The sequence below is a fragment of the Anabrus simplex genome, chromosome 5 (genome assembly GCF_040414725.1).
Source record: "Anabrus simplex isolate iqAnaSimp1 chromosome 5, ASM4041472v1, whole genome shotgun sequence".
NCBI classification, from domain to species: domain Eukaryota; kingdom Metazoa; phylum Arthropoda; class Insecta; order Orthoptera; family Tettigoniidae; genus Anabrus; species Anabrus simplex.
The window spans coordinates 133,338,663-133,361,436 of record NC_090269.1 but is presented as its reverse complement, the minus strand read 5'-3'; the positions used below and the strand labels follow the sequence as shown (position 1 = coordinate 133,361,436).

General features: G+C 40.8%; 1 protein-coding gene across 1 annotated transcript in view; it reads right to left on the bottom strand.

Annotated features, from left to right (window-relative positions):
- The window catches only part of LOC136874400 (general odorant-binding protein 19d), a 74,973-nt gene that overhangs the window by 38,173 nt on the left and 14,026 nt on the right, over positions 1-22,774 (bottom strand). Inside the window, exon 2 of the mRNA XM_067148033.2 lies at positions 17,920-17,998. Within this exon, the coding sequence (XP_067004134.2) occupies positions 17,920-17,998 (79 nt within the window). The remainder of the gene's footprint in view (positions 1-17,919; positions 17,999-22,774) is intronic.

Here is a 22,774-nt window from a genome sequence, read left to right as displayed (position 1 = left end):
TGTGATATCTCTACTTTTATGTAGGTGACATTCCCAAAAATTCGTGAAAATCCATGCATTAGGTAAAAATAACTTTTTATCTCCGGAGTGTCGCCATAATTCCAATTTTTTAAAATGACCTTTCATATTCTTTACAAACTACTTCATTAAGCCAGGAAGTGAGTCTGAAGCGTATTAAATCCTTCGTCATGGATAATAAAACTGTTATTGAAGAAATAACTAAATGAAAATATCACGTCATATTTAGTTTCTGTTCGATGATCTACCTTGCGCTGTTGATCATACGTATCATTCACTCATACCCATACTCGTATTTCAGGTATCATTGTTAAGCATATTTCATTCTATATAATTAACATTCGGAATTACCACACACAAGGTTTCACCTTACGAGGTATTTTACTGATATCCTGACTCGACTCTTTTGAGGTTGGTGTGATTTTGTTATGTATAATAATAATAATAATAATAATAATAATAATAATAGTAATCATATTATGACCTTTCAATGATGTCAAAGTCGAGAGCGAAGGATTCATTGAAAGTCATAAAATAAACAGATTAAAGAGAACGGCACAGAAGTACGTGAATCGCCGAAATACGTCCAACTTATGCGTTCCATCACGTATGAAAACCGATACAACTCGTATAGTTACGGAATCTTACGGAATAAAGTAGAAAGTCATGCTCAGAACCCCGTGGTATACAAAAGCATGATTGAAATACAAGAAGAGATCAGTAATGAAAACTATGTAAACAGCTGTGAAGAGAAAAGGTCATACATAATATTTAGTCTGGGAAACATCATAGCGGAGGCCATGGAATGACTTAAAATCATGCACGGTTAACCATCAAGAAGGCGTGTGCGAAGTGACGTATCATATGTGTTGCAAGAGTAAACAAATGGTAGAATGTTTTCCTTTGTGAAGATCTGTGAGTGAAGAGAGTGACTGTAATGTCAAAGTTCCCCAAATGTCAGAAACATGTGTAATGGAGATCGTAATATGGTAGCTCTATGAATCATGAAATGCGAACCGATTATTATTGTAAGATAATTAAAGTAGATTTTTGTTTTTTCGTGTACATTTTATGAAAAAGAAGCAGATAGTAGGTCGACATTGGAAATAGCTCTGGTGTATACTAAAAACTGAGCCGATCCATAGGATATTGAGTGAGCATATCGTTAAAATAAGATTTACAATTGAATATACGACACCGATATATTGCAGGGGAGTGTTAATAAATGAAAGTGTGGATATAAAAATTCAATTGAACTCTATCTAATACACTTGTTCGAGTTTCAGGGTTGGAAGCCAGCAAGATCACTGTTTATTATGATCCAGAATACCAATAATATGGAGATGTGTGCCTAAAAGCCAACTGGATCCCTGATGGATCCGAGCTCTGCTGGAATGACCGGAATAACATAAAACATATGTCCAGAAAGCTGATAACCTGAAGGATGGGATGAACGACCGTATCTTCAACGATAAGTACCCCTATATTGTCTTTCCTTGTCCTATTTGTAGCAACTTAATGTAGAGCTAGATTTTTTTTTCGTCACATACAGGTGACATTTAAGAAACGGCTTGAATAACCTAACGGGTCAGTTGTGATTATTTGTGAATTGTTGGTCTAACCGTTTATAAGGTAGGATTTCAGCTTACCGTCAGCGTTTAATAGGGTTAGGCGCGATTACAATCCATTCGTTGCTCATATACTGGTGGACTAATTGTGGAAGTTAATTGTGGTAAGATAATGTCGAGTGTCCGCAGGTAAGTTCTCTGAATGTGTGTGTGTAATATTGTTAATGTTGCGATCCTCTTACATGACTTATTCCGCAGAGCGTTGATGAAGTGTTATTCAGTAGGAATTGTGTGATGTTCATATGCGTGCAATTAAGGCTCTTCGATGCCTATGCTTGTTTATTCGAGTGTTAATGTTGAGGTGGTGCGCATTTTGATGAAGTGTGGCGAGCGTAGAGTAGTCAGATGTTATGATTTGATGCGGTAATGATAGTAAGCGAGATTTATTGAACTGCATGCTATAGTAGTATATTTAAATTTTCGAGATGGTCAGTGAGTTAGGATGATGTTACTGAATGAAATGTTCGCCGCGTATTTTGAGTATTGGATAGACAAACGATGTATATGATGCTAGAATTGAAGGTATTTCGGAGAATTAGTATCGAACGCATGGGATTTATTATGATGTGAATTATGGCACAGCACAAATAAAATAAACGGACGAGCGGACGAGTAGATAGGATCCTCGTGACACACCCGAACATTAGATAGATGTATTTTAGGATCAACGCCACCTGATATTATGTGTTGCATTCGACATGTTGATTTATGTAGTTGCTTGCGCATTAGAATTATTTTCAGCAAATGTGGAGAGGAAGCCGGAACAGCGCAGACCTCCCAACATTTGTATTATTTGATTATGTCAGTTGTTAGAAAATGTTATTTTCCAGGTAAGACAATGCTGAATATCCAAATGAAGTAACGGCACCGTGATACTTATTTATGGAATTATTTGTGTCTTGGTTGATCAATAGATATGATTTCGTGTCATGTTAGAGCAATGACCGTTAAGGGAATTCAAGTTGTTCATTAGCTAGATAAGTGTTTGAATGATGACATAGATAGAACAGGGAAGGCAAGCTACGGGTAAAGTGATTTTTAAAAATGAATGAACAAACAAACAGAAAAGCGAAAGACTTTCAATTGATTTTCTTGTGTGAATAATTTTTTCTTCATAATGAAAGTAACTGAAAGACTGTTATGAATCATTTAAATATTTGAATATAATATTAAATAATGCTCCCAAGATGGATTTCCAGAACTAACAGAGTGTGATAGGGCTTGTATAAAGATATCTATCTGTGATGTTGCTTATCCAAATTATTATTGTTATATTTTCCTAGAATTGTTTCATTAAATTTAGTATCCTTCCAAACTCTTATTGGTTGTTATTCTTGAATGATAATTTAAGAGCCTAGGTAGGATGTTGAATCATTAACATTCAATTAACATTTGGTGAGATGTGACCGGTACTCTTCGAAGGGCCATGCCCTTGAGTGGATTTTCACGCGAACCGCTGAATTCTAGCCGAGGCCCAACAGAAGAAAATTATCATTTTCCAAACCATACGCGTCCACAAACGGTCACAATATTAATAATATAATGTGTGAAATGTATAATTACAAGTTGAATTTATTTTAAGTAATAAGGTAATACTACTACTACTGGAACATATGTAAGAGTTAGTTACCAGATTATTGTTTCAAGTATTAATGTTGTTAGAAGAGTAATGTAGATAGGAATAAGACACCTGTGAATATGTAAACAACATAATGAGTGAATAAATACTACTAATAATACCAATATAAAACGTCCGTTTTTTGACATTGTAAATTTTCCAGCTAACTAATTCCTGGCTGCCAGCGTTTCTCCCCGGTGTGCTAAGTTGGACTCATCGGTTGGTGTGCTATTTACCAACTGATGAGCCCAAATTAGCACACTGGGGCGAAACGCTGGCAGCCAGGAATGAGTTAGCTGGAAAATGTATAATGTCCAATAACGGACCTTTTATATTGGTATTATAAACATACTCATTCGAGACAAATATTTAAGGTTCCCTATGGGAATTAACATCTATATCATAAACACTACTACTACCACTAAAAAGAGCCGAGTTTCACCAAGAGAAAAGGCCTCGCAGTTTTAATTACTCTATTGATGGGGGTGAAAATACCTCACGGTGATCACTGAAAGTACTTATGTGTTAATACCAGGGTTACTTATTTCGAGAAATAGAAAAGATTCAAAGGAACGCAGGTCAATTTGTTCTGGATGATTTTCGACAAAATGTGCAACCGTTGGTGTGTGAAGGCATGAAGTAAGGAGATGAACTGCTCGCCTAAGCGGGAAGAATAAGCTTAGGTGGAGCTTTTAAAGGTAGGTGGAGACGTAAGTCCGTTCGCACTGTAATCCATACAGCAGGAATACTCAGCCTCAGAAGGTGACTTCCCGCTGCATAGCAGTGAATACATAGGTTTACATACTTCAGTGCCTTGCTGCATATGCAACCACCATTACGCATGAGTGTAGCGTGGAACCTAAAATACCTGAGTTTGCTTCACTTCGTTCGAAGGCCATGTTCAAAACAAAGTTACTGACTAGGGAGGGATGATCTTGCTAGCCTTACTAACGTTGCAAGCAATGTGGTTCATCCCAATAACTACTCTTTAACTGTTTCGGAGACGTCGAGGTGCCGGAATTTAGTCCCGCAGTAGTTTTTACGTGCCAGTAAATCTACCAACACGGAGACTGACGTATTTGAGCACCTTCAAATACCACCGGACTAAGCCAGGATCGAACCTGCAAAGTTGGGGTCAGAAGGCCAGCGACTCAAGCGTCTGATTAAAAAATGTTGCTATGTTCCTCCGCCACTCGGAGAAGCACAGAAACACGGTATGTTTTTTCCTCTCCTAGTATACATAGATGACGCATACTGATTGCTATGCTTACCAAGGTGTCGGAATATTGTCGACGCACAAACTGTCCTCGCTAATTGTGGATAGATCCCAGTCTAGAAGCATATCCATGTTAATTACCGTTCTCAATGTCCGGCTTCATGGCTAAATGGTTAGCGTCCTGGCCGTTTTTCACAGGGGTCCCGGGTTCATTCCCGGCAGGGTCTGGAATTTTAATCATTATTGGTTAATTTCGCTTTCACCAAGACGCGCAGGTCGCCTACGGAAGTCAAATCGAAGCACCTGCACCTGGCGAGCCAAGTATGTCCTTGGACCCTCCAGGCACTAAAAGCCATACGCCATTTCATTTTTCGTCCTCAATGCGAATTTATTTGTGTAAATAAACATCACACGAGATACGTCCACTTCTTTATTGTAAAACATCCTTATTGTCACTGAGTCTATTCCTCACAACACGCGGTTTGCTTGATGAATACACAATGATACATAATTATACACTCTACAACAACACTAGTAAGCGAAACACACTGAAGTAATTTACTGCCGATTCTGACAAGTACAGATATCTACCAACTCCTCAACTCACTGTAACCCTCACTCCGGTCTCTCGGCCTGTCAGCTCGATATGCAGAATGTCCCGGAAAAAACACCTACAAGGCTTAGTATGTAGTGTGGGATGTCGGACTGCAGGAGCCTCTGTCCGAAAATGCACGGCTAGGCGCTGGAGAGCGTCGAGATCTGAGGGCGGTTGTGACAGTTTGTTCCGATTTAGTGTCCTTAGGTATGCAATCCTTTAGTCACCTATGTACTGCGGATGGACGACTTCAGCCTAATAACATTCCTGAGCAAGCGCTACATTCCTCCACACAGTCCTTGATGTGCATCCTATTGTGTTACTTGTGTACTGTAGTAACGTTGTTAACAGCAGTGCGACATGAACCACTACACAGCTGCCGACATGATGCCTGCATAAGACAAAGCGGATTGCAGTGATAGAGCTGCTGCAAGATTGTATGCGGAACGTTTTCCAAACAGACGTACCCCATATCATTCCACGTTCGTGGCCATCGAGAGACGACTAAGAAAAGCCTGACAGTTCCACGTAGGTAGTATCAATAATGTGGTTTATGACACTCCCGTAAAGTCAGTGGAGGACCTTATTGCTCGAGTCCACGGAGCGACTGAAATTCTTCAAAGACAACCGCACGTATTGGGTCATGTGCGTGAGGCTCAGCACCGCCGATGTAGGCTCTGCAATGACGTAGATGGTACACAGTTCGAGCCCCGTCTGTAATGATCCCGATGTGCTACTCATGTTGGGTTTATTGACGACATGTGGAATGCGCAGCCATCTCACATTTCGAAGCGCTATAAGATGCAAGCCGTGCATTTCTAGATATGGGTTCCTTCTTGAAAACGGATCAATTTTCCTTCCCGCACAACATGCTAAGCGTTGTCAGTGTTTCATTGGGATACTCTGTATATACCGCTCTACAAACAGTCCAGAAATATCGACTTCTGGATTTTTTTTTACAATGGGATATGTTCGAACAACTGTCGACTGGCCAGTCGAGTGAAGCAGATAAAACTCGAATGATTGATTTTCAGTTTTTAAAAACTCACGGATAAATCTCTAACATTTCTCAAGCTTGCACACGTATTTAAATAATAAAACATTACAGTAAGTTTCCAGAAACCTCCATATGTATTAGAATTTTCTAAAGTTCCCGACTACACAGATTTTTAGATTAGATGTATTCATAATATGTAGTTAAGGTTATACGAATTTACAATACATATGTACAAGGTATAGTCGTAATTAGCATTCAATAAAGAATAATTAAAATGTACTAACATCAAAATTGAAGGTTTTACAAGAGTTAAATTAGGTGTCGGATGGCGTACATGGGACGTAATTAGGTCAAGAATTGATTAATATCGGTGCTAATTTTGGCAATTGTTGATGTGCTAACACATCCTTTCAGCACTAGTAGAAACAAGAACGGAGGGTGACAAACACATCTACCTGTGACTGAGATAGCGCGTAAAGGAGCGATTGTGAAGGGGCAAGGTGGAATGAACATAGCTTGCCTCGCCTTTGAGAAACAAACTTCGGTCATTGCCAAGCTCGAAAAATATGAACCGAGTATGGAGCGAGTTGTATATCACTCAAGTGCAGGCGTGTCAATGTCATGAGTTGACTGACAACTCTGCATGCACGAGGAACAGCTGTTACGAATGCTAGCCCAGGACGTTATCAGGCAGTGCAAGCCTGGAGTGGGTGTATATTACCAGTTCATAACTACGGTACTGTTTACAATACATGTATACATTCTTTCATATAAGGAAATACATAATTAAATGTGTTCAAGACGGCGCTTACGTATAATGTGCCGAACGTCGTGTATTGTAATGATCGTGGACCACGAAAATGAATAATTACTTTAAAGGTTGCCATAAGTAATGAAGTACAAAATAAGATATGTATATTTTAGGAGTTTTTCACGGTGAGCTCTCCCATGAAAGATCATGAATCCCAGTACCGAATACTATGACGCTACCATATCGCTTCTCTACCAAAACATACCTTTTTATAAACGTCTACAAAAGAAAATAGGCTATGATAAAAGCGGCATCTCTTCAAGCAACCATGTTGATATGGAAGTACATAAACATATATGGGTTGATCTTTTAATAGTGGCAACTATGCTGTAATAATGTCGTGAAACGTAGCGAGACAATATAATGTATACCTGAGGTACCGTCCACCAGCGTCCTCCATACGCCACGCACGTGTGCAGCGACTACTACAAGAATTCAGTTTGGAGCGTGCGCTCGTGGAGTAAAGCTGTAATGACTTCGAAGAAATATCAAAGGAGCTGGTTGAATGCAATGCAAGGCGATGTTACGCAGGATTGCAAGAGGCTTGGTGAACGTGCATTACCTTACTGTACTATAGCACGGTGGGTCAAGGCCTTCAAATGAGATAGACATCCCGCGGCCTGGCGATGTGCAGAATGTGAACGTGTTAGTGCTGGAGGATTGGAACACCACAATTCATGAATTGGCGAACGATACAGGGCTGGCGCCTTCGACTGTGCTGAAAATCCGGAAGAAGCGGCTGGGAATGCGAAAAATAGCCTCCAAATGGGTTCCACATCGTTTGACTGAACATGAGAAATGGCTGCGATATGATACAGCTTGTACACACTTGGAGCGCTATGAACGGTGAGGCCTTCATTACTGGCGAGACCGGGCCAGAACTTATGACCTGCAACCGAAACACCAATCAAACAGGTGGAGTCATCACGGTCAACCCACCGGAGCCAATGTGATCGTTGCCTACTATTAGAATGGTGTTATAATAAAGCATACCGTTCCCCGAGGACGCACTATTAATGCGGAGTATTGCTGTGCACTTCCTGAATAACTCACCCATCATTCTGCATGACAATGCAAGGCCGCATGCAGCAGCAGCAGCTGTGACTGAGTTGTTCAAGCGCTGGGGCTGATCTGAGCCCCTTCGAGGGGTCCACTTTCGCACAGGCCACCGACCGCTCCAGGACTATGTTACAACACCCGACAGTATTGTTCCGTCTCAATAACAATAATGTTATTAGCTTTGTATCCCACTATCTACTTTTACAGATTTTGGCGGATACCGAGGTGCAAAATGAAAAGCAAATACTAGGACTGTATGACAGATCACCCAACAATATTGATTCGTCTCCTCAGTAAAATGATTAGCAATGTTACTATGCAAATGCTACGGAGGTTCGTCTGTAAAAGATAAGGGACCTATCTCTTTCGACTACACAATCACATAGCTACTGAGCTTGAAAAAAATTTCAATCACAGAATCTTGAAGTAAATAACGGGCTTTGTATGCCTATTCTGTGTTGACTCAAACACGGTAGTATGCAAAAAAATCTGCATTGTATTGTGTTAAGGAGATGGATTTGCTCCTATTTACGGTATGAATAATAATCTCAGATGTTCAACACATTATATAGCACACGCACGTAACATTATCTTCTAACGTACTGAAGATACGAACAGAAAAAGTACACACACATTTTCATAGCTTTTCTGTACGTGTTTTAATTCTGCATATTCACTTCGTTTACTTTTTGTACTTACTTTATAGGATTTATTCATGAATTGGTAATCTCTGCATTGAGATAGTCTTGTTTGTGCGTTGTCTTATCAAGTAAATGTGCGCGGCCCCGTCGCACCTTGCACGCGTGTCTCTCGCTCCGTGCGGGCGCTCTCAACGGCATCGAACGGTTTCCACATCGGTGGGAACTAGTGCTACACAACGGTCGTGATTACTTCGAACTCCTATACAACGCCTAAAGTATCACACACGTAGAAAACCCGGTCCAACCACAAGTTGCAGAACAACAACACACGGATGACTCACCTCACGTCTCGCAGACACCAGTCAGCCGGGTCGACTCCCCAACTGCAATATGTACACAGCCACAAACACAACACTCAAAGCTGGACACACATGAGCAACACCAAACATCTGCCACTACTCAGCCACAGGTAGACAGCCTTGTAGGAACAGACTGCTCGATTATAAACAACATTCAACAGGGAACTAGCAGCGCACCTACCACATTACCTGCTACGGTACTAGAGACAGCTGGGGAGGGGGACATAAATGTCCAACCCCTGAGTCAGAACTCCACTCCCGATCCAGTGACCACTAGCATGCAGTGGGTTGCAGAAATAGAAGACGATACCTCTACGCTTATGGAAACTCAAGACACGGGGTCAGGGACCCCAGCAGGCATACAGGTCGATGAACCACCACTAAAAGACGCCGCCACGGCGAAAATCAAACCAAAATTAAAAAACACAACGACACTCGCGGGAAGAAACCCATAAGCCCTACACGACAAGAGACCCGCGTCTATACGGGAGTAGAGTTGCAGAAAGAAGATAGTTTCCCCCTCCCCCACTGACCCGCATCCCCCCCCCCCGCTCACCCATCTGTTCTTTTGCCCCATCAGAAATGTCACCTCGAATGATGAGGCTGTCAACCTATACAATGAAGACAACACTATTGAATGGAACGCCAGCTAGTAAACAATAAACACAACGGTACAAGACTGCGACGAATACTCGCCACTTTCCTCTCCCATAATTAATAGGAAGACGTCATACAATGGTCCCTCTTAGGATCAAGCTGCTGACTTACACGATATTATCTCTTACCATAAACTGTATCCAGGCTCCTAATAAGCAACTTCTGTTCCGGCAACTTCTGCATGACCAGGATGTTGATATTGCCCTTCTTCAAGAAGTAGCTACGGAGGACTGGCAATCAATACCTGGATATGAGAAAATCTTAAATGTTAACGAAGACAAACGTGGTACTGCTATATACAGTACATCAAAGACCACATTCAATACACCGATCCAGTTCTGCTCCTAAACTCTCGCGGAATTAGTATTCGTATTAACGATCTATTAATAGTGAATATTTATGCACCATCGGACTCGAACGCAAGACTCGAACGAAGGACCTTTTTACGACAGAAATCTTACCCCTTCTTCAACAATTTAACGGTAACATGATCCTTGGAGGCGATTTTAATGCAGTACTTTCGCCTAAGGACCAAACAGGTCACTTTCAGGGCTGCCCTGCATTAGCTGCGCTGATACAAGGTTTACAATTGAAAGATACGTGGGAACTGAAGAAACCCCACAGCCCTGGCTACACATATTTTTACAACACGGGAGCATCTCGCTTGGACCGCATTTACATTAGTACCCATTTACAAGACCAACTACGTGAAGTTGATTTATGCCCGGTGGAATTTTCGAATCACTGTGCTTATATTTGTAAGATCAGACAGCCGGCTATGGGACCGGCACGTGAAAGGGGTACATGGAAATTAAACTGCAATATTTTGCGTGAAGAGGAGTTACAGGACCGCTTCTCCACTGAATGGGAAAGATGGAAACGACATATACACCACTATCGAGATATATTAGATTGGTGGTTGTTATATGCTAAACCTCGAACAATACGGTTATTGAAGGCCTACAGTTCCCAACGTCGACGGCTACTCAACCAGACTACGGACTTTTATTACAGATGTTTACGGCAGCTCTATACTGCAGATCCTACCAATCCGCGAACGTACCAGCGCATTAAGCAGGTACGAGCCCAGCTCTTGACACTGCACAGGAGATACCAAGAAGGTTTGAAAATTCTCGCTCGAGACAACCATTATAACAGCGAAGAGGCTCCTTCCATATATCACTTCCTTCGAGAATGTTGAAGGGGGCCACAGAAATATATTCATCAGCTTACTACCCAGGACGGCCAAATTGTTCAAGACCACCCACGGATACAAGCAACACTTGAAAACTTCTTTCAAGACTTGTATGGAGAAGGTGAGGTAACCCATCTTGATCACCGACACACGTTTTTCGATGGAATTCATGGAAGGATTCAGCACCGTGAACAAGACAGTCTGACGGCTGAGTTAACGGAAGACGAAATATATCAAGCAATCAAGCAGAGCGTATCCCATAAATCACCAGGAATAGATGGACTGGGGAAGGAATTCTATGTACAGCTATGGTCAATCATCAAAGCCGAACTTGTGCTGATACTAAATAACGCCCTACAACTTGACAGGAACATTACAAATATGAAGGAAGGTCAAATAGTTCTAATTCCAAATAAAGTGAAACCAATGACCCCAGCCGACTTTAAACCTATCACACTCCTCAACTTTGATTACAAGTTACTTACTCGCTGCTTGAAACAACGGCTCAACCATTTCTTAGCAGACGTAACCTCCAGCCAACAGTCAGGAGCTGTTCAGGGAAGAAGTATTTTGAACACTGTCTGTGCCATTCGCGATATGATTAGTAGGTCACTCGTAGAGAAGCAACGGCGACAGCTGCTCTCCTTGGACTTTGATCACGCATTTGATAGAGTTAGCCATGGTTATTTGATCGAAGTGATTAAAGCATTAGGTTTCACTATGCCTTTTACCACTCTGATGGCTAAGATGCTGACTGGCGGCTCTTCTAAAATAACTGTGAACGGTTACCTTTCAAACCCTATCAAAATTACACGAGGAGTACGGCAAGGTTGTCCCTTATCGATGATGCTTTTTGTGTTATCCTTGGAACCCTTTATTGTCAATGTATTACGTACCTTCCCCCCTGGTATGATCGACGTCTTTGTCTACGCTGACGATGTCACATTAATTATGGATCGCAATGCTGACTACCAGCGTCTTTTCACCGAGCTCGACACTTATGGACAATATTCCGGGTCACATCTCAACTTCCAAAAAAATAAAACTATGCGGATAGGGTATCGAAGCAGGTCTTCCGAAAATGTTCCCCCATGGATGCAGATAACTGATGAGATTAAGATACTCGGCATCCGGTTCTGTAATAGCATACATCAGATGATTCAAAAAAATTGGTCCCTTGCCCTTGCATCGGTGAAAAGTATACTGCACCAAGTTAAATATAAATTCGTGGTGTTACAACAACGAGTGCAATATGTCAATATGTATGGTCTAAACAAAATCTGGTATTTAAGCCAAATTTTACCAATGCGAAGAGTAGTTGGCATCCGTATAGTTTCAGCAGTAGGCTGGTATATCTGGCAAGGATCACTTTTCCGCGTCGCACGACCTACATTCATGCTAGCTAAATCTGAAGGAGGTCTTGGTCTTATTGATACACAGCTTAAAAGTAAAGTGCTCTTCTTGTTACGGAATCTCAGAATGATGCAAGCAGCAGACAACCGCAGATCCGGCAATTTTTTATTGGGAATGTGTAACCCGGAAGAGATTAAGAACCCGCCAGCATTTTACGATATCCACCACCACGCGCCACATGCACGGTATATGCGATGTGAGATGAGCTACGTTCCCCGTGGTCTCCTCCTATCTCCAGACATAACAACGAAGAAACTTTATACGTATGTGCATACACAGCAGTATCAAGCCCCGAAAATAGTTCGGACAGCGATGTTAATAAACTGGTACCGAGTCTGGTGGAACATCTCAAATCGCATTCTCCCTGAAATAATATGTGATACGTGGTATAAGATAGTTCATGATATCATTCCTACAAATAGCAACCTCCATCGCATCCATATGCAGGACAACGCCGCCTGTGGATTTTGCCGAGCTCCTAGGGATACAATCCAACATAGACTGACGGAATGTGACGTCACCCAACAAGTGTGGAGTGAATTTAAAGTGAAACTACATTATATCATAAATCAGTCCAAGATCTATATTGCCTCTGAGTGGACAATTCGACCTACCTTTAGCTTGCGACCGGCTCAGCTAAATAATACTGTAGTGCTCCTCTTAGGCACTTATGTACATTGTGTGTTACAAGCCAAAAGACCCTACGCCAAACACGAGCTCTTCGCAGACATCAGTGTTAGTGTATACAAAGCCCTCGCGTCCCCCCAGTAGAAGCTCTATATTGGGGACTTTATTAATAAACTGGTAGCAGTCATCTAACAGTGCAACTGTGTGAATAGTGTAACTACTAAAACTTCTCTCTCTGTCACAAGAGTGTCATTTTCCTACGCGAACGTACACAGTGGTGCACGAGTGCTATGGGTTAGCTCCTATTACTGTGACGCTGGTTTGGTGTGTGTGATTGTCGGCAGGGAATGTGTATGTGATGTAAATTCTCGCTCCTTTATTCACTTATTGCAGTATATTGTGTTCGCTGGCATAGAATACTCCAGTTAGTCATTGACTCACAAAAGGTGTGTGTTCGTTGTATACCAATCTTCTCGTTTGAAGTATATTGTATTGAATTATATGTATTGTAATATACTATGTTGACAATTTAAAAAAAACGGATATGAAGGTAAAGTTGGACTTTAAGATGATAAACTGCGGCAAATCTCTATAATTATAAAAGGAAGTGTTTGTCTGTCTGTCTGTGCGCGATGCCCAGCAAAATCTACAGCACGTAGAGATCTGAAATTTTGAACATAGGTAGATGGAAAGGGGTCCGAATGCACCTCGAAGCCGGAATTTTCATTTTCGCTTTCGTTGGTGAGTTATGAACGAAAAACCATCGGAAAACGTGCATTGGGATATGACAATCCAACGTGGTGTCACCAAGATTAAATGCATCGAGTCGCTGTCGCTAGGCAACGTACATAGAGATAGGTAGAGAACACAATATTCAAGGAGCCATTTTACGTCCAGGACGTAGGAAGCTGTTTTTGGTCTTATATGGTGTGAGGGCATATGACGGTGTTGATGATGATTCGTCCGTCGGATCGGGACGTTAAGTCTTGAGCTATTCGAGAGGAGTGGGCATATGTGCCGGCGCCGGGTTTCATCCTCTTCATTCTTGCTATCATGCCATTCATTTCTTTCAACAAGCAACTTTTATAAGAATTACCCGATGTTCTACACAGTTACAAGTCTATCGACTACACGGCAGAGCTTCGAAAGACTTGGAGTCACCTGGAGTACCCTAGAACATCTTAGAGCGGACGATTGTGGCACCAATTATCCTTTTTAAGAATAAGAATCCTGCCCTCTGCAATGAACACGACTCTGAAACTGATGACTGATATTATTGAAGCCATTCTCATGATTGGGCATGCCGCGAGCGAAGTAATATTCATTCCTCGGATTCGAATAATTTCTTAGGAAATGCAGTTTAAGTTTATATCTCTGCAGTGTTCAAAATAAAATATCTCTGTGTAATAATAAAGCAAGCATAATCTTCTTCTTCTTCTTACTAAATATAAAAATGGATGTATGCATGTACAGAGAGTGTGTGTGTGTGTGTGTGTGTGTGTGTGTGTGTGTGTGTGTGTGTGTGTGTGTGTGTGTGTGTGTGTAAATGACGCATCTCCTAAACCACTGGAGCAATTTCATCCAAACTTGGTACACTTATGACTTTTTATCTGGAGACGAGGTATAAAAGGTATAAAAATAAAAGGTATAAAAATAATCGAAAAAAGTGCCGAATCCACAGTTTTCGGGGTCGCTGAGATGAACAGTGACACTCCCCATTTTTCAAATGTCGAAGTTCAGCTCCCTTTCGCATGGGGGCGGGGGGAGGGTGATATATAAAATTAAACGAAAATAGTGTCGAATACATAGTTTTCGGGCGTCGCCGAAGTGAATTGTATACTCTGGATTTTTAGTATCAGGAGACAAACAACGTGGGGGTATGAAAGCCCAGGAACCCTTAGGGGCGGGGGGGCGAGGGGGGTCAGATAAACAAATTAACGAAAATACTGTCGAATCCATACTTTTTGGGGTCGCTGAGATGAATATTGACACTCCGGAATTTTTTTAAGTTCAAGGTCAACCCCCTTTGGGGTGGGGGCGAGGGGGAGTGATATATAAAATTAAACGAAAATAGTGTCGAATACATAGTTTTCGGGGTCGCCGAGGTGAATTGTACACTCCGGATTTTTAGTATTAGGAGACAAACCACGTGGGGGTAAGACAGCCCAGGAACCCTTAGGGGCAGGGGGGGGGGCGAGGGGCTGAGATATAAAAATCATCGAAAATAGTCTCGAATCCATACTTTTCGGGGTCGCTGAGATGAACAGTGACACTCCGGAATTTTTTAAAGTCCAAGTTCAGCCCCCTTCGTGGTGGGGGGCGTTGGGAGAGTTATATATAGGAATAATGATGATATATAGAAATAATAGTGTCAAATACATAGTCGCTGAGATGAATAGTAACATTCCGGATGTTTAAAGTATAACTTCAGCCCCCATTGGCATAGCGGGTGAGAAAGGGCGAAAAAATAAATTGTTAGAAATGACCGAGATAATGGACGTGTGTATGTTCCAGTATGACTTTCAAGTATGACTTACTACCTGGAAAACGTACTGTGGGAGTAAGACGCCCCTAGAACCACTAGGGAAGCGGGTAAAATATTATCCACACTAATAAATGGAAGTCTGTTTGGCGCGATCTATATATACTGTACTATATGTAACTTATACATAAATTAAGGCATAAAAATGAAACCAGATGTAAATTAGTGAGACCATTCTAGGCATCTTAGAAATTTAAAACTTTGTACCTGACAACCTGATGACTACAGGATCCCTAAGAAAAATCTCAAATTCTCATAATTCTCTGAGGGGTACATGCTGGGAGTTTCAAACCTGCATAAGAACACAGTCGGTGATATTTATCCAGAACCTACAGGTTTTATGGGCTTAAAAGCTTCCTTAAGGTCCTGATTTTTAACCCATATCAAGATAGCAGCACAATCTCCCAGACAATTTAGAAAATTGAAATTTGGCAAAATTATAGCTTTTAGCATGTAACCGATGGAAAATTTACGAGATGTTTAAAAATTTTATTTTTTACCCCCGAAAAAATATCGAAATATGGAGGCAATTTTAATGACGGTGCAGTCCTTCCTTTCGATGTATTTCGTGGCTAAACGGTAAGTCGTATCACAAAACGGATGGCACAATCTCCGTTCAATTTAGAGTGAACTACTACTTCGGTTCTAGGACCTTTTGTCGTATCTCCATCTCTTATACATTAAATTTTTCTCTATTTCTGGATTTACCTAAATTTTGCACTTTGTACACGTACAATTGATGGCTTGATTCACTTATAGGAAACATGGGATCATCAAATTCTACACGAATATTGGCCCACCCAGTAGCCATATGTGAGCCAAATTCTATGTTTGAAGCTGTCGCATAAGTATCTGAAAAGTAATGCACTGTGTGAAAATCTTACACAAATTTCACCCTATTCAACGTTTCTAAAACATAATGAATTGTGGTAGACAAGTGCACCTGTCGTTATCATCACAACTCCACAACTCGCACTTTACATTGGAAACATAGTCTGCGGAACTCTTTATGCTTTTTCTCGGATAACGCCAATTTACATGCAATTTAAAAAATTATTATTCACTTCATGTACAGTAATTTACTTCGATATCCGTATACAATCTGGAATACCGTAGCGAAGCACGGGTACAATTGCTAGTATTCATATAAACGGAGATTAACAAGGGAAATGTTCGACAAATTTTCAATATCTTTGAAATAATTTGAGAAGAGTCTGGGAAAACAATTAATAGAGAATCTACCACCTGGGCGACAGTCCTAAATGAAAATCAATATTGATTGATTGATTGATTGATTGATTGATTGATTGATTGATTGATTGATTGATTGATTGATTGATTGATTGATTGATTGATTGATTGATTGATTGATTGATTGATTGATTGATTGATTGATTGATTGATTGATTGATTGATTGATTGATTGATTGATTGATTGATTGATTGATTGATTGATTGATTGATTGATTGATTGATTGATTGATTGATTGATTGATTGATTGATTGATTGATTGATTGATTGATTGATTGATTGATTGATTGATTGATTGATTGATTGATTGATTGATTGATTGATTGGAACCAAGGTGGCGGCCATTATCCACACTAAGAAAAGCTTAAAATTAAGCAATTTCCTAAATTGTGCCGAAAGTTGAAGAGAAAAATGGCCAGGAAAGGTTTCAAATTGTGAGTCTTGGACAGTTGTATCAAACTAAAAAGCAAATTTCAAAAATCACTTCCGGCCTAAATGCAGTTCCGGAGAAACAGTCTAAACTCGCTTGTTTCTTTACTCGTCGTCTTCTTGATTCAGATCTTAGCCAAATTAACCTATTTACATATTTTTTCTGTAATATGTTTCAGATCTTAGCCAAATTAACCTATTTACATATTTTTTCTGTAATATGTTCCTTGGATCAATACTCTAGGCCGGTTTTGATTTTTTGAACAATGCCCACACCGAATGTAGTTATAAGGGCTTAAGTTAAACACTGCATTGACTCACATTAGCGCTCGTAGTGGTGCTTAAATGAAACACTGCATTGACTCACATTAGCGCTCGTAGTGGTAGAAAAAGGCAAACTGCTAATCTAATTGACCGGATCACGATAACTAAGAAAAGTATCGTAAATTTTAGGAATAAATGAAGGATATATTTCATACTTTATAGGGTGTTTCCAACATTGATTTATTGCCTGAAGGGCAGGAACTGTGGTTTTTATTCAGCCTGCTAAATCCGTTACGTTCTTTCTCAGATTGTCCGTAACGGGTTCATAGCCATGAAACTACGACGTGAAGTTGTATCCTTTAAAATCAAGAAGACACACTTCATTAAATATCACCCGGATCCTTTCCACGTTTTGTTATGAAACTGAGTCATTATGTAAATTTACAAGTATGTTCCAACTCAGAGGCAGAATGTGTAGTTGGTACTCTTCGCTCTACGTAAAGGTCGCTTCACGTCATAGTTTCAAGATTGTGAGTCCTACCTACTCATTCATAAAATATAGCTCCAGTTGAACGGATCAGGGGTATTACCATCTTACCGTCAGTTGCTCCAACAACAGCTCGACACGCTTTCGCCACTGGGCCGATCCTTTGCTTGAACTCAGCATCAGAATCAGCCTGGAAATGAAGAAACAAATGTCGGTTACAGCTCTTGTTTGATGTAGAAGATTTGCAACTCTCCCTCTCTCTCTCTCCCTCTCTCTCTCTCTCTCTCTCTCTCTCTCTCTCTCTCTCTCTCTCTCTCTCTCTCTCTCTGTGTGTGTGTTTCGTCCGTATTGGCTGTGATATCTGTGCTGGTATGTGAATCTGTGATCGTTTCGGGCTTTGATTGGAGGAGAATCAAAATATTTTTAGATCTATGCAATGAAGTATATATAGCGGAAATATATGGAATATCCTTCTTCTTCCTACACTTTTCCTAGTTTATTGGAGCCAGCACTTGGTGTGGATTTGGTCCAGTTTTACGGCTTAATGCCATCCCTGACGCCAACCTTATGAACATGGATTTACTCACTATTGCGTGTTTCTGTGGTGTGTTGCGTGTACATGAGGAGAAGTATACCAAGACAATCACTAACACGCAGTTTGCGAGCCACGCACAGTGGCAATCCACGGTCCAACCGGATATCGTACCCGAGACTCTCTGAACGGAAGGTCACTACGCTGATAATTCAGCCAAGAAGGTGGCCTGGGAAAAATATGGATTATTTTATACTGTTAATGTATCATAACATTACAATCTATCCAATATTTATTTTATGGGGACACAAGCCGGTTTATAAAGAATTAAAATTAACCAACCTGAAAGTGCACCGATGAATATAATAAATGGTGCCCCACAGGGCGAATTATTAGGTGCGTTATTATGTATTAATGATTTAGAGACAACTCTAGCAAACGACAAACCTGCAGACATTGTAATATTTGCAGATGATATAGTCACTTATGTTGAAGGAAATAGCTGGTTCTCGTCAGACAGCGATCAACTGCGTAAAGTAAAAAGTTGGTTAGAAAATAATTAATTGTTTTTAAACATTAAAAACACAAAGTTTAGAATTGTTTTAATAACAGGTACAAGGAACGAATTAAAGAATTGGCTGTACACAACATCAACACTAAAAATGAAATGGAAATGGCGTATGGCTTTTAGTGCCGGGAGTGTCCGAGGACAAGTTCATCAACACTAAAGTTAATTGTAACTGCATCTATTTTCATAACACTTCATTTCAATTCCTTCTCATTACTCCATTAACTTCTACATATCGCTCAATTCATTCAATTATAAATATCTACATAACCATTTTCCTTCATATCATAACCTCTTCACATATAACACAATTCCCACGACGTATATTCACTTCGTTGGATCATAATTCATCTCGCAGAACAATATCTAGCATTCCATAATACCATGTCATGACGTATATCGACAAGGAATAACTCATATAACCTACACTACCTTTCCATACCATTTCATTATGACGCTTAATAAGCATGTTTGGTTTCCAAACCCATTTAAGAAATCCAATACGTGCATATACTCTCATTTTTATGTGTGAAATATACACTAATTCTCGCAAATAATCATAAATTCATCAGTTATCGTAATACACTCAGTACATGTATAATCACTTCTTCGAGATATATCGATTTTATCACAACTTAACCTTGTAATATATAATACAATCATTGCACTTCACTGAGTCACTTGTTATCTTAAATACTTCAAAATTACTATAAATTTCTTGAGGTTTCTACATTCTAACTTAATTAAGAACTATAATTTAGTAAACTTAGCTTGTCGTTCTCTGGCTATGGCGACTTTGTAGCTCTCAGCGTTACGTCTATTGTCCTTGGCCGGCTGGATACTATAGGTCAGATGGAGTCCTCTCCTTCATCAGGTTGGTTACATATTCACATCCAGGTCGGTCCAACACGAATTAAGCAAGTCATAATCATCTTCTCTCTTGCGCCAATGTCAACATAAAATAATCCCAACAGTACGAGTTCGTGTTAATGCTTCTTCTCTTATTTGCTTATTGAGCTGACGTTTCCCAAAATATTTAACACTGGGTTCAGTGTATTTCCAATCTTATCGTTGTCTTAATTTTTATATAGAATTTTATATAATAATTTCGCTCTTTTAGGTACAATATTCTCTTAATTCTGCTTTCTTGGTAATGACTCTTGGCTATTTTTCGTTTTCCGAGCTCTATCCACAAATAAGCTTCGACGTTTCGTTGCGATCCTTGACTGACCAGTTGATGAGGGTATTTAATTCAAATCTCCTTATTTCACGCCGCAATTCCTTTCTTCTGCGCCGAATACTGTGTATTACGCCGTATCTTCTTCTTAAAACAAGTAATATTTGAGTATTTCGTTTTAAATTGGCTAATACCTTTCTCTTTTGACGCAGCTGAAATCTTCCGTGTCCGTCCAGTATCTTGGTAAATTAGTTAGTGTAATAATATATTAATATTCACTTGTTACTTTTCAAACAATCCACTTGATATTTTTATATTCTCTATTCCCAGCCTTTGAAATTGTGCGCTCTTTACTCGATCTTAGCCTCCTGTGAACTTTTAAATTATAGCTCACTTTATATAATTCTAACTTGTGTGGGCTATACCTCCACTCTGACGCCATTTTAGAACACGTCCCCGGGCGAGTTGGCCGTGCGCGTAGAGGCGCGCGGCTGTGAGCTTGCATCCGGGAAATAGTAGGTTCGAACCCCACTATCGGCAGTCCTGAAGATGGTTTTCCGTGGTTTCCCATTTTCACACCAGGCAAATGCTGGGGCTGTACCTTAATTAAGGCCACGGCCGTTTCCTTCCAAGTCCTACCCCTTTCCTATCCCATCGTCGCCATAAGACCTATCCGTGTCGGTGCGACGTAAAGCCCCTAGCAAAAAAAAAAGAACACGTCAGAAAATGCAATGGGCACACCACTAATAATAATATTATTATTTTTAGATGTTTACGGCCATTAGAGACCACAATAAGCAACATTTATACATTTTTAGAAGCTTTCTTTTCAGCCCAGTATCGTTGCATTCTTTGACAGCCTGTCTCCGTTTTGCTTCCCACCTGCTGTTCTTCTGTTCTTCTTCACGGAAGCCCTTGAAGTTATTGATCTGATGTTGATATAAATACTTGGTTGTGTTAACAATGTCTTCATGACATAGTCCAGTTTTTTCAGATCCTTCCTGATCTCTCTGAACCATTTATCACATGTTTTTGGTCTACTATCTTCTTCTTCTTTATGCGTTTACCCTCCAGGGCTGGTTTTTCCCTCGTACTCAGCGAGGGATCCCACCTCTACCGCCTCAAGGGCAGTGTCCTGGAGCTTCAGACTCTGGGTCGGGATACAACTGGGGAGGATGACCAGTAACTCGCCCAGGCGGCCTCACCTGCCATGCTGAACAGGGGCCTTGGTGGGGATGAGAATATTGGAAGGGATAGACAAGGAAGAGGGAAGGAAGCGGCCGTGGACTTAAGTTATGTACGATCCCAGCATTTGCCTGCAGGAGAAGTGGAGAAACCACGGAAAACAACTTCCAGGATGGCTGAGGTGGGAATCGAACCCCCTCTACTCAGTTGGCCTCTCGACACTGAGTGGACCCCGTTCCAGCCCTCGTACCACTTTTTAAATTTCGTGGCAGAGCCGGGAATCGAACCTGGGCCTCCGGGGGTGGCAGCTAATTACACCACACAGGTGGACTTGCTCTACTATCGAGCACGATAAATATTTTCTTAGTCAACCGATTGCCTTCCATTCTAAATAGGTGGTCATAGAACTTGAGTCGTCACCACTCATGGATTCCATCAATCCTTCGGTTTTCTGATAAAGTTCCTCTCGTCCTTGCAACCTGTATTGTCCAGCCGCGAACTTTGGGCCCGTTCTTTTTCGAAGGATCTTCCTCTCAAACTTCTCAGATTCTCTCAGACCAACCTTTCCGGTAACTCGGAGGTATTCACTTCCATAGAGACATTCAGGTTTAATCACCGTGTTGTAATGTCTGAGATTAGCTTGCATTGAAATTGCCTTTTCCTTGTACAGGTCGTGCGTTCTGCGAGGCGCCATGCTACGTCGTGTACTGTTGTTAGCCTCTCTTTCATTAGATCCCATCTGCACAATCTCACCGAGATATTTGAAGCTATTAACTCTTCAATCTTACCACACCTTGTCTTTAGTTGTTCGGAATCTGTGGGGATATTTGTCAAGTACTTTGTTTTTCTTTTTGTTTTTCAAAGGATATCCTATGTCCAGCCTTTTCAGCTTGTTGTTTCAAAAGATTTATCTCTTCTACAGCTGTGTCTGTGTTTACGTCGCACCGACACAGATACGTCTTATGGCGACGGTGGGACAGGAAAGGGTTAGGAGTAGGAAGGAAGCGGCCGTGGCCTTAATTAAGGTACAGCCCCAGCATTGGCCTGGTGTGAAAATTGGAAACCACGGAAAACCATTTTCAGGGCTGCCGACAGTGGGGTTCGAACCTACTATCACCCGAATACTGGATACTGGCCGCACTTAAGCCACTGCAGTTATCGAGCTCGGTTATCTGTGTTTCTAGAAAGGATCGTTAACTCATCAGCTATTATTATTATTATTATTATTATTATTATTATTATTATTATTATTATTATTATTATTATTATTATTATTATTATTATTATTATTATTTCTTGAGGCTATTGTAATGCAGAACCCCAGAAGAAGGCGGGTGGCATCTGCGCGTTATGGTGGTGGAGGTTAGTATTGAGTGAGGTGTATGAGTTGCAAGAATGTTGGATAGGTACCCATTCCCAGAGCCAAGGGAATTAAGATTAAAATCCGCGAGGCGGCTGGGAACTGAAGCCGGGGCCCTCTGAACCGACGGTCACTACCCTGACT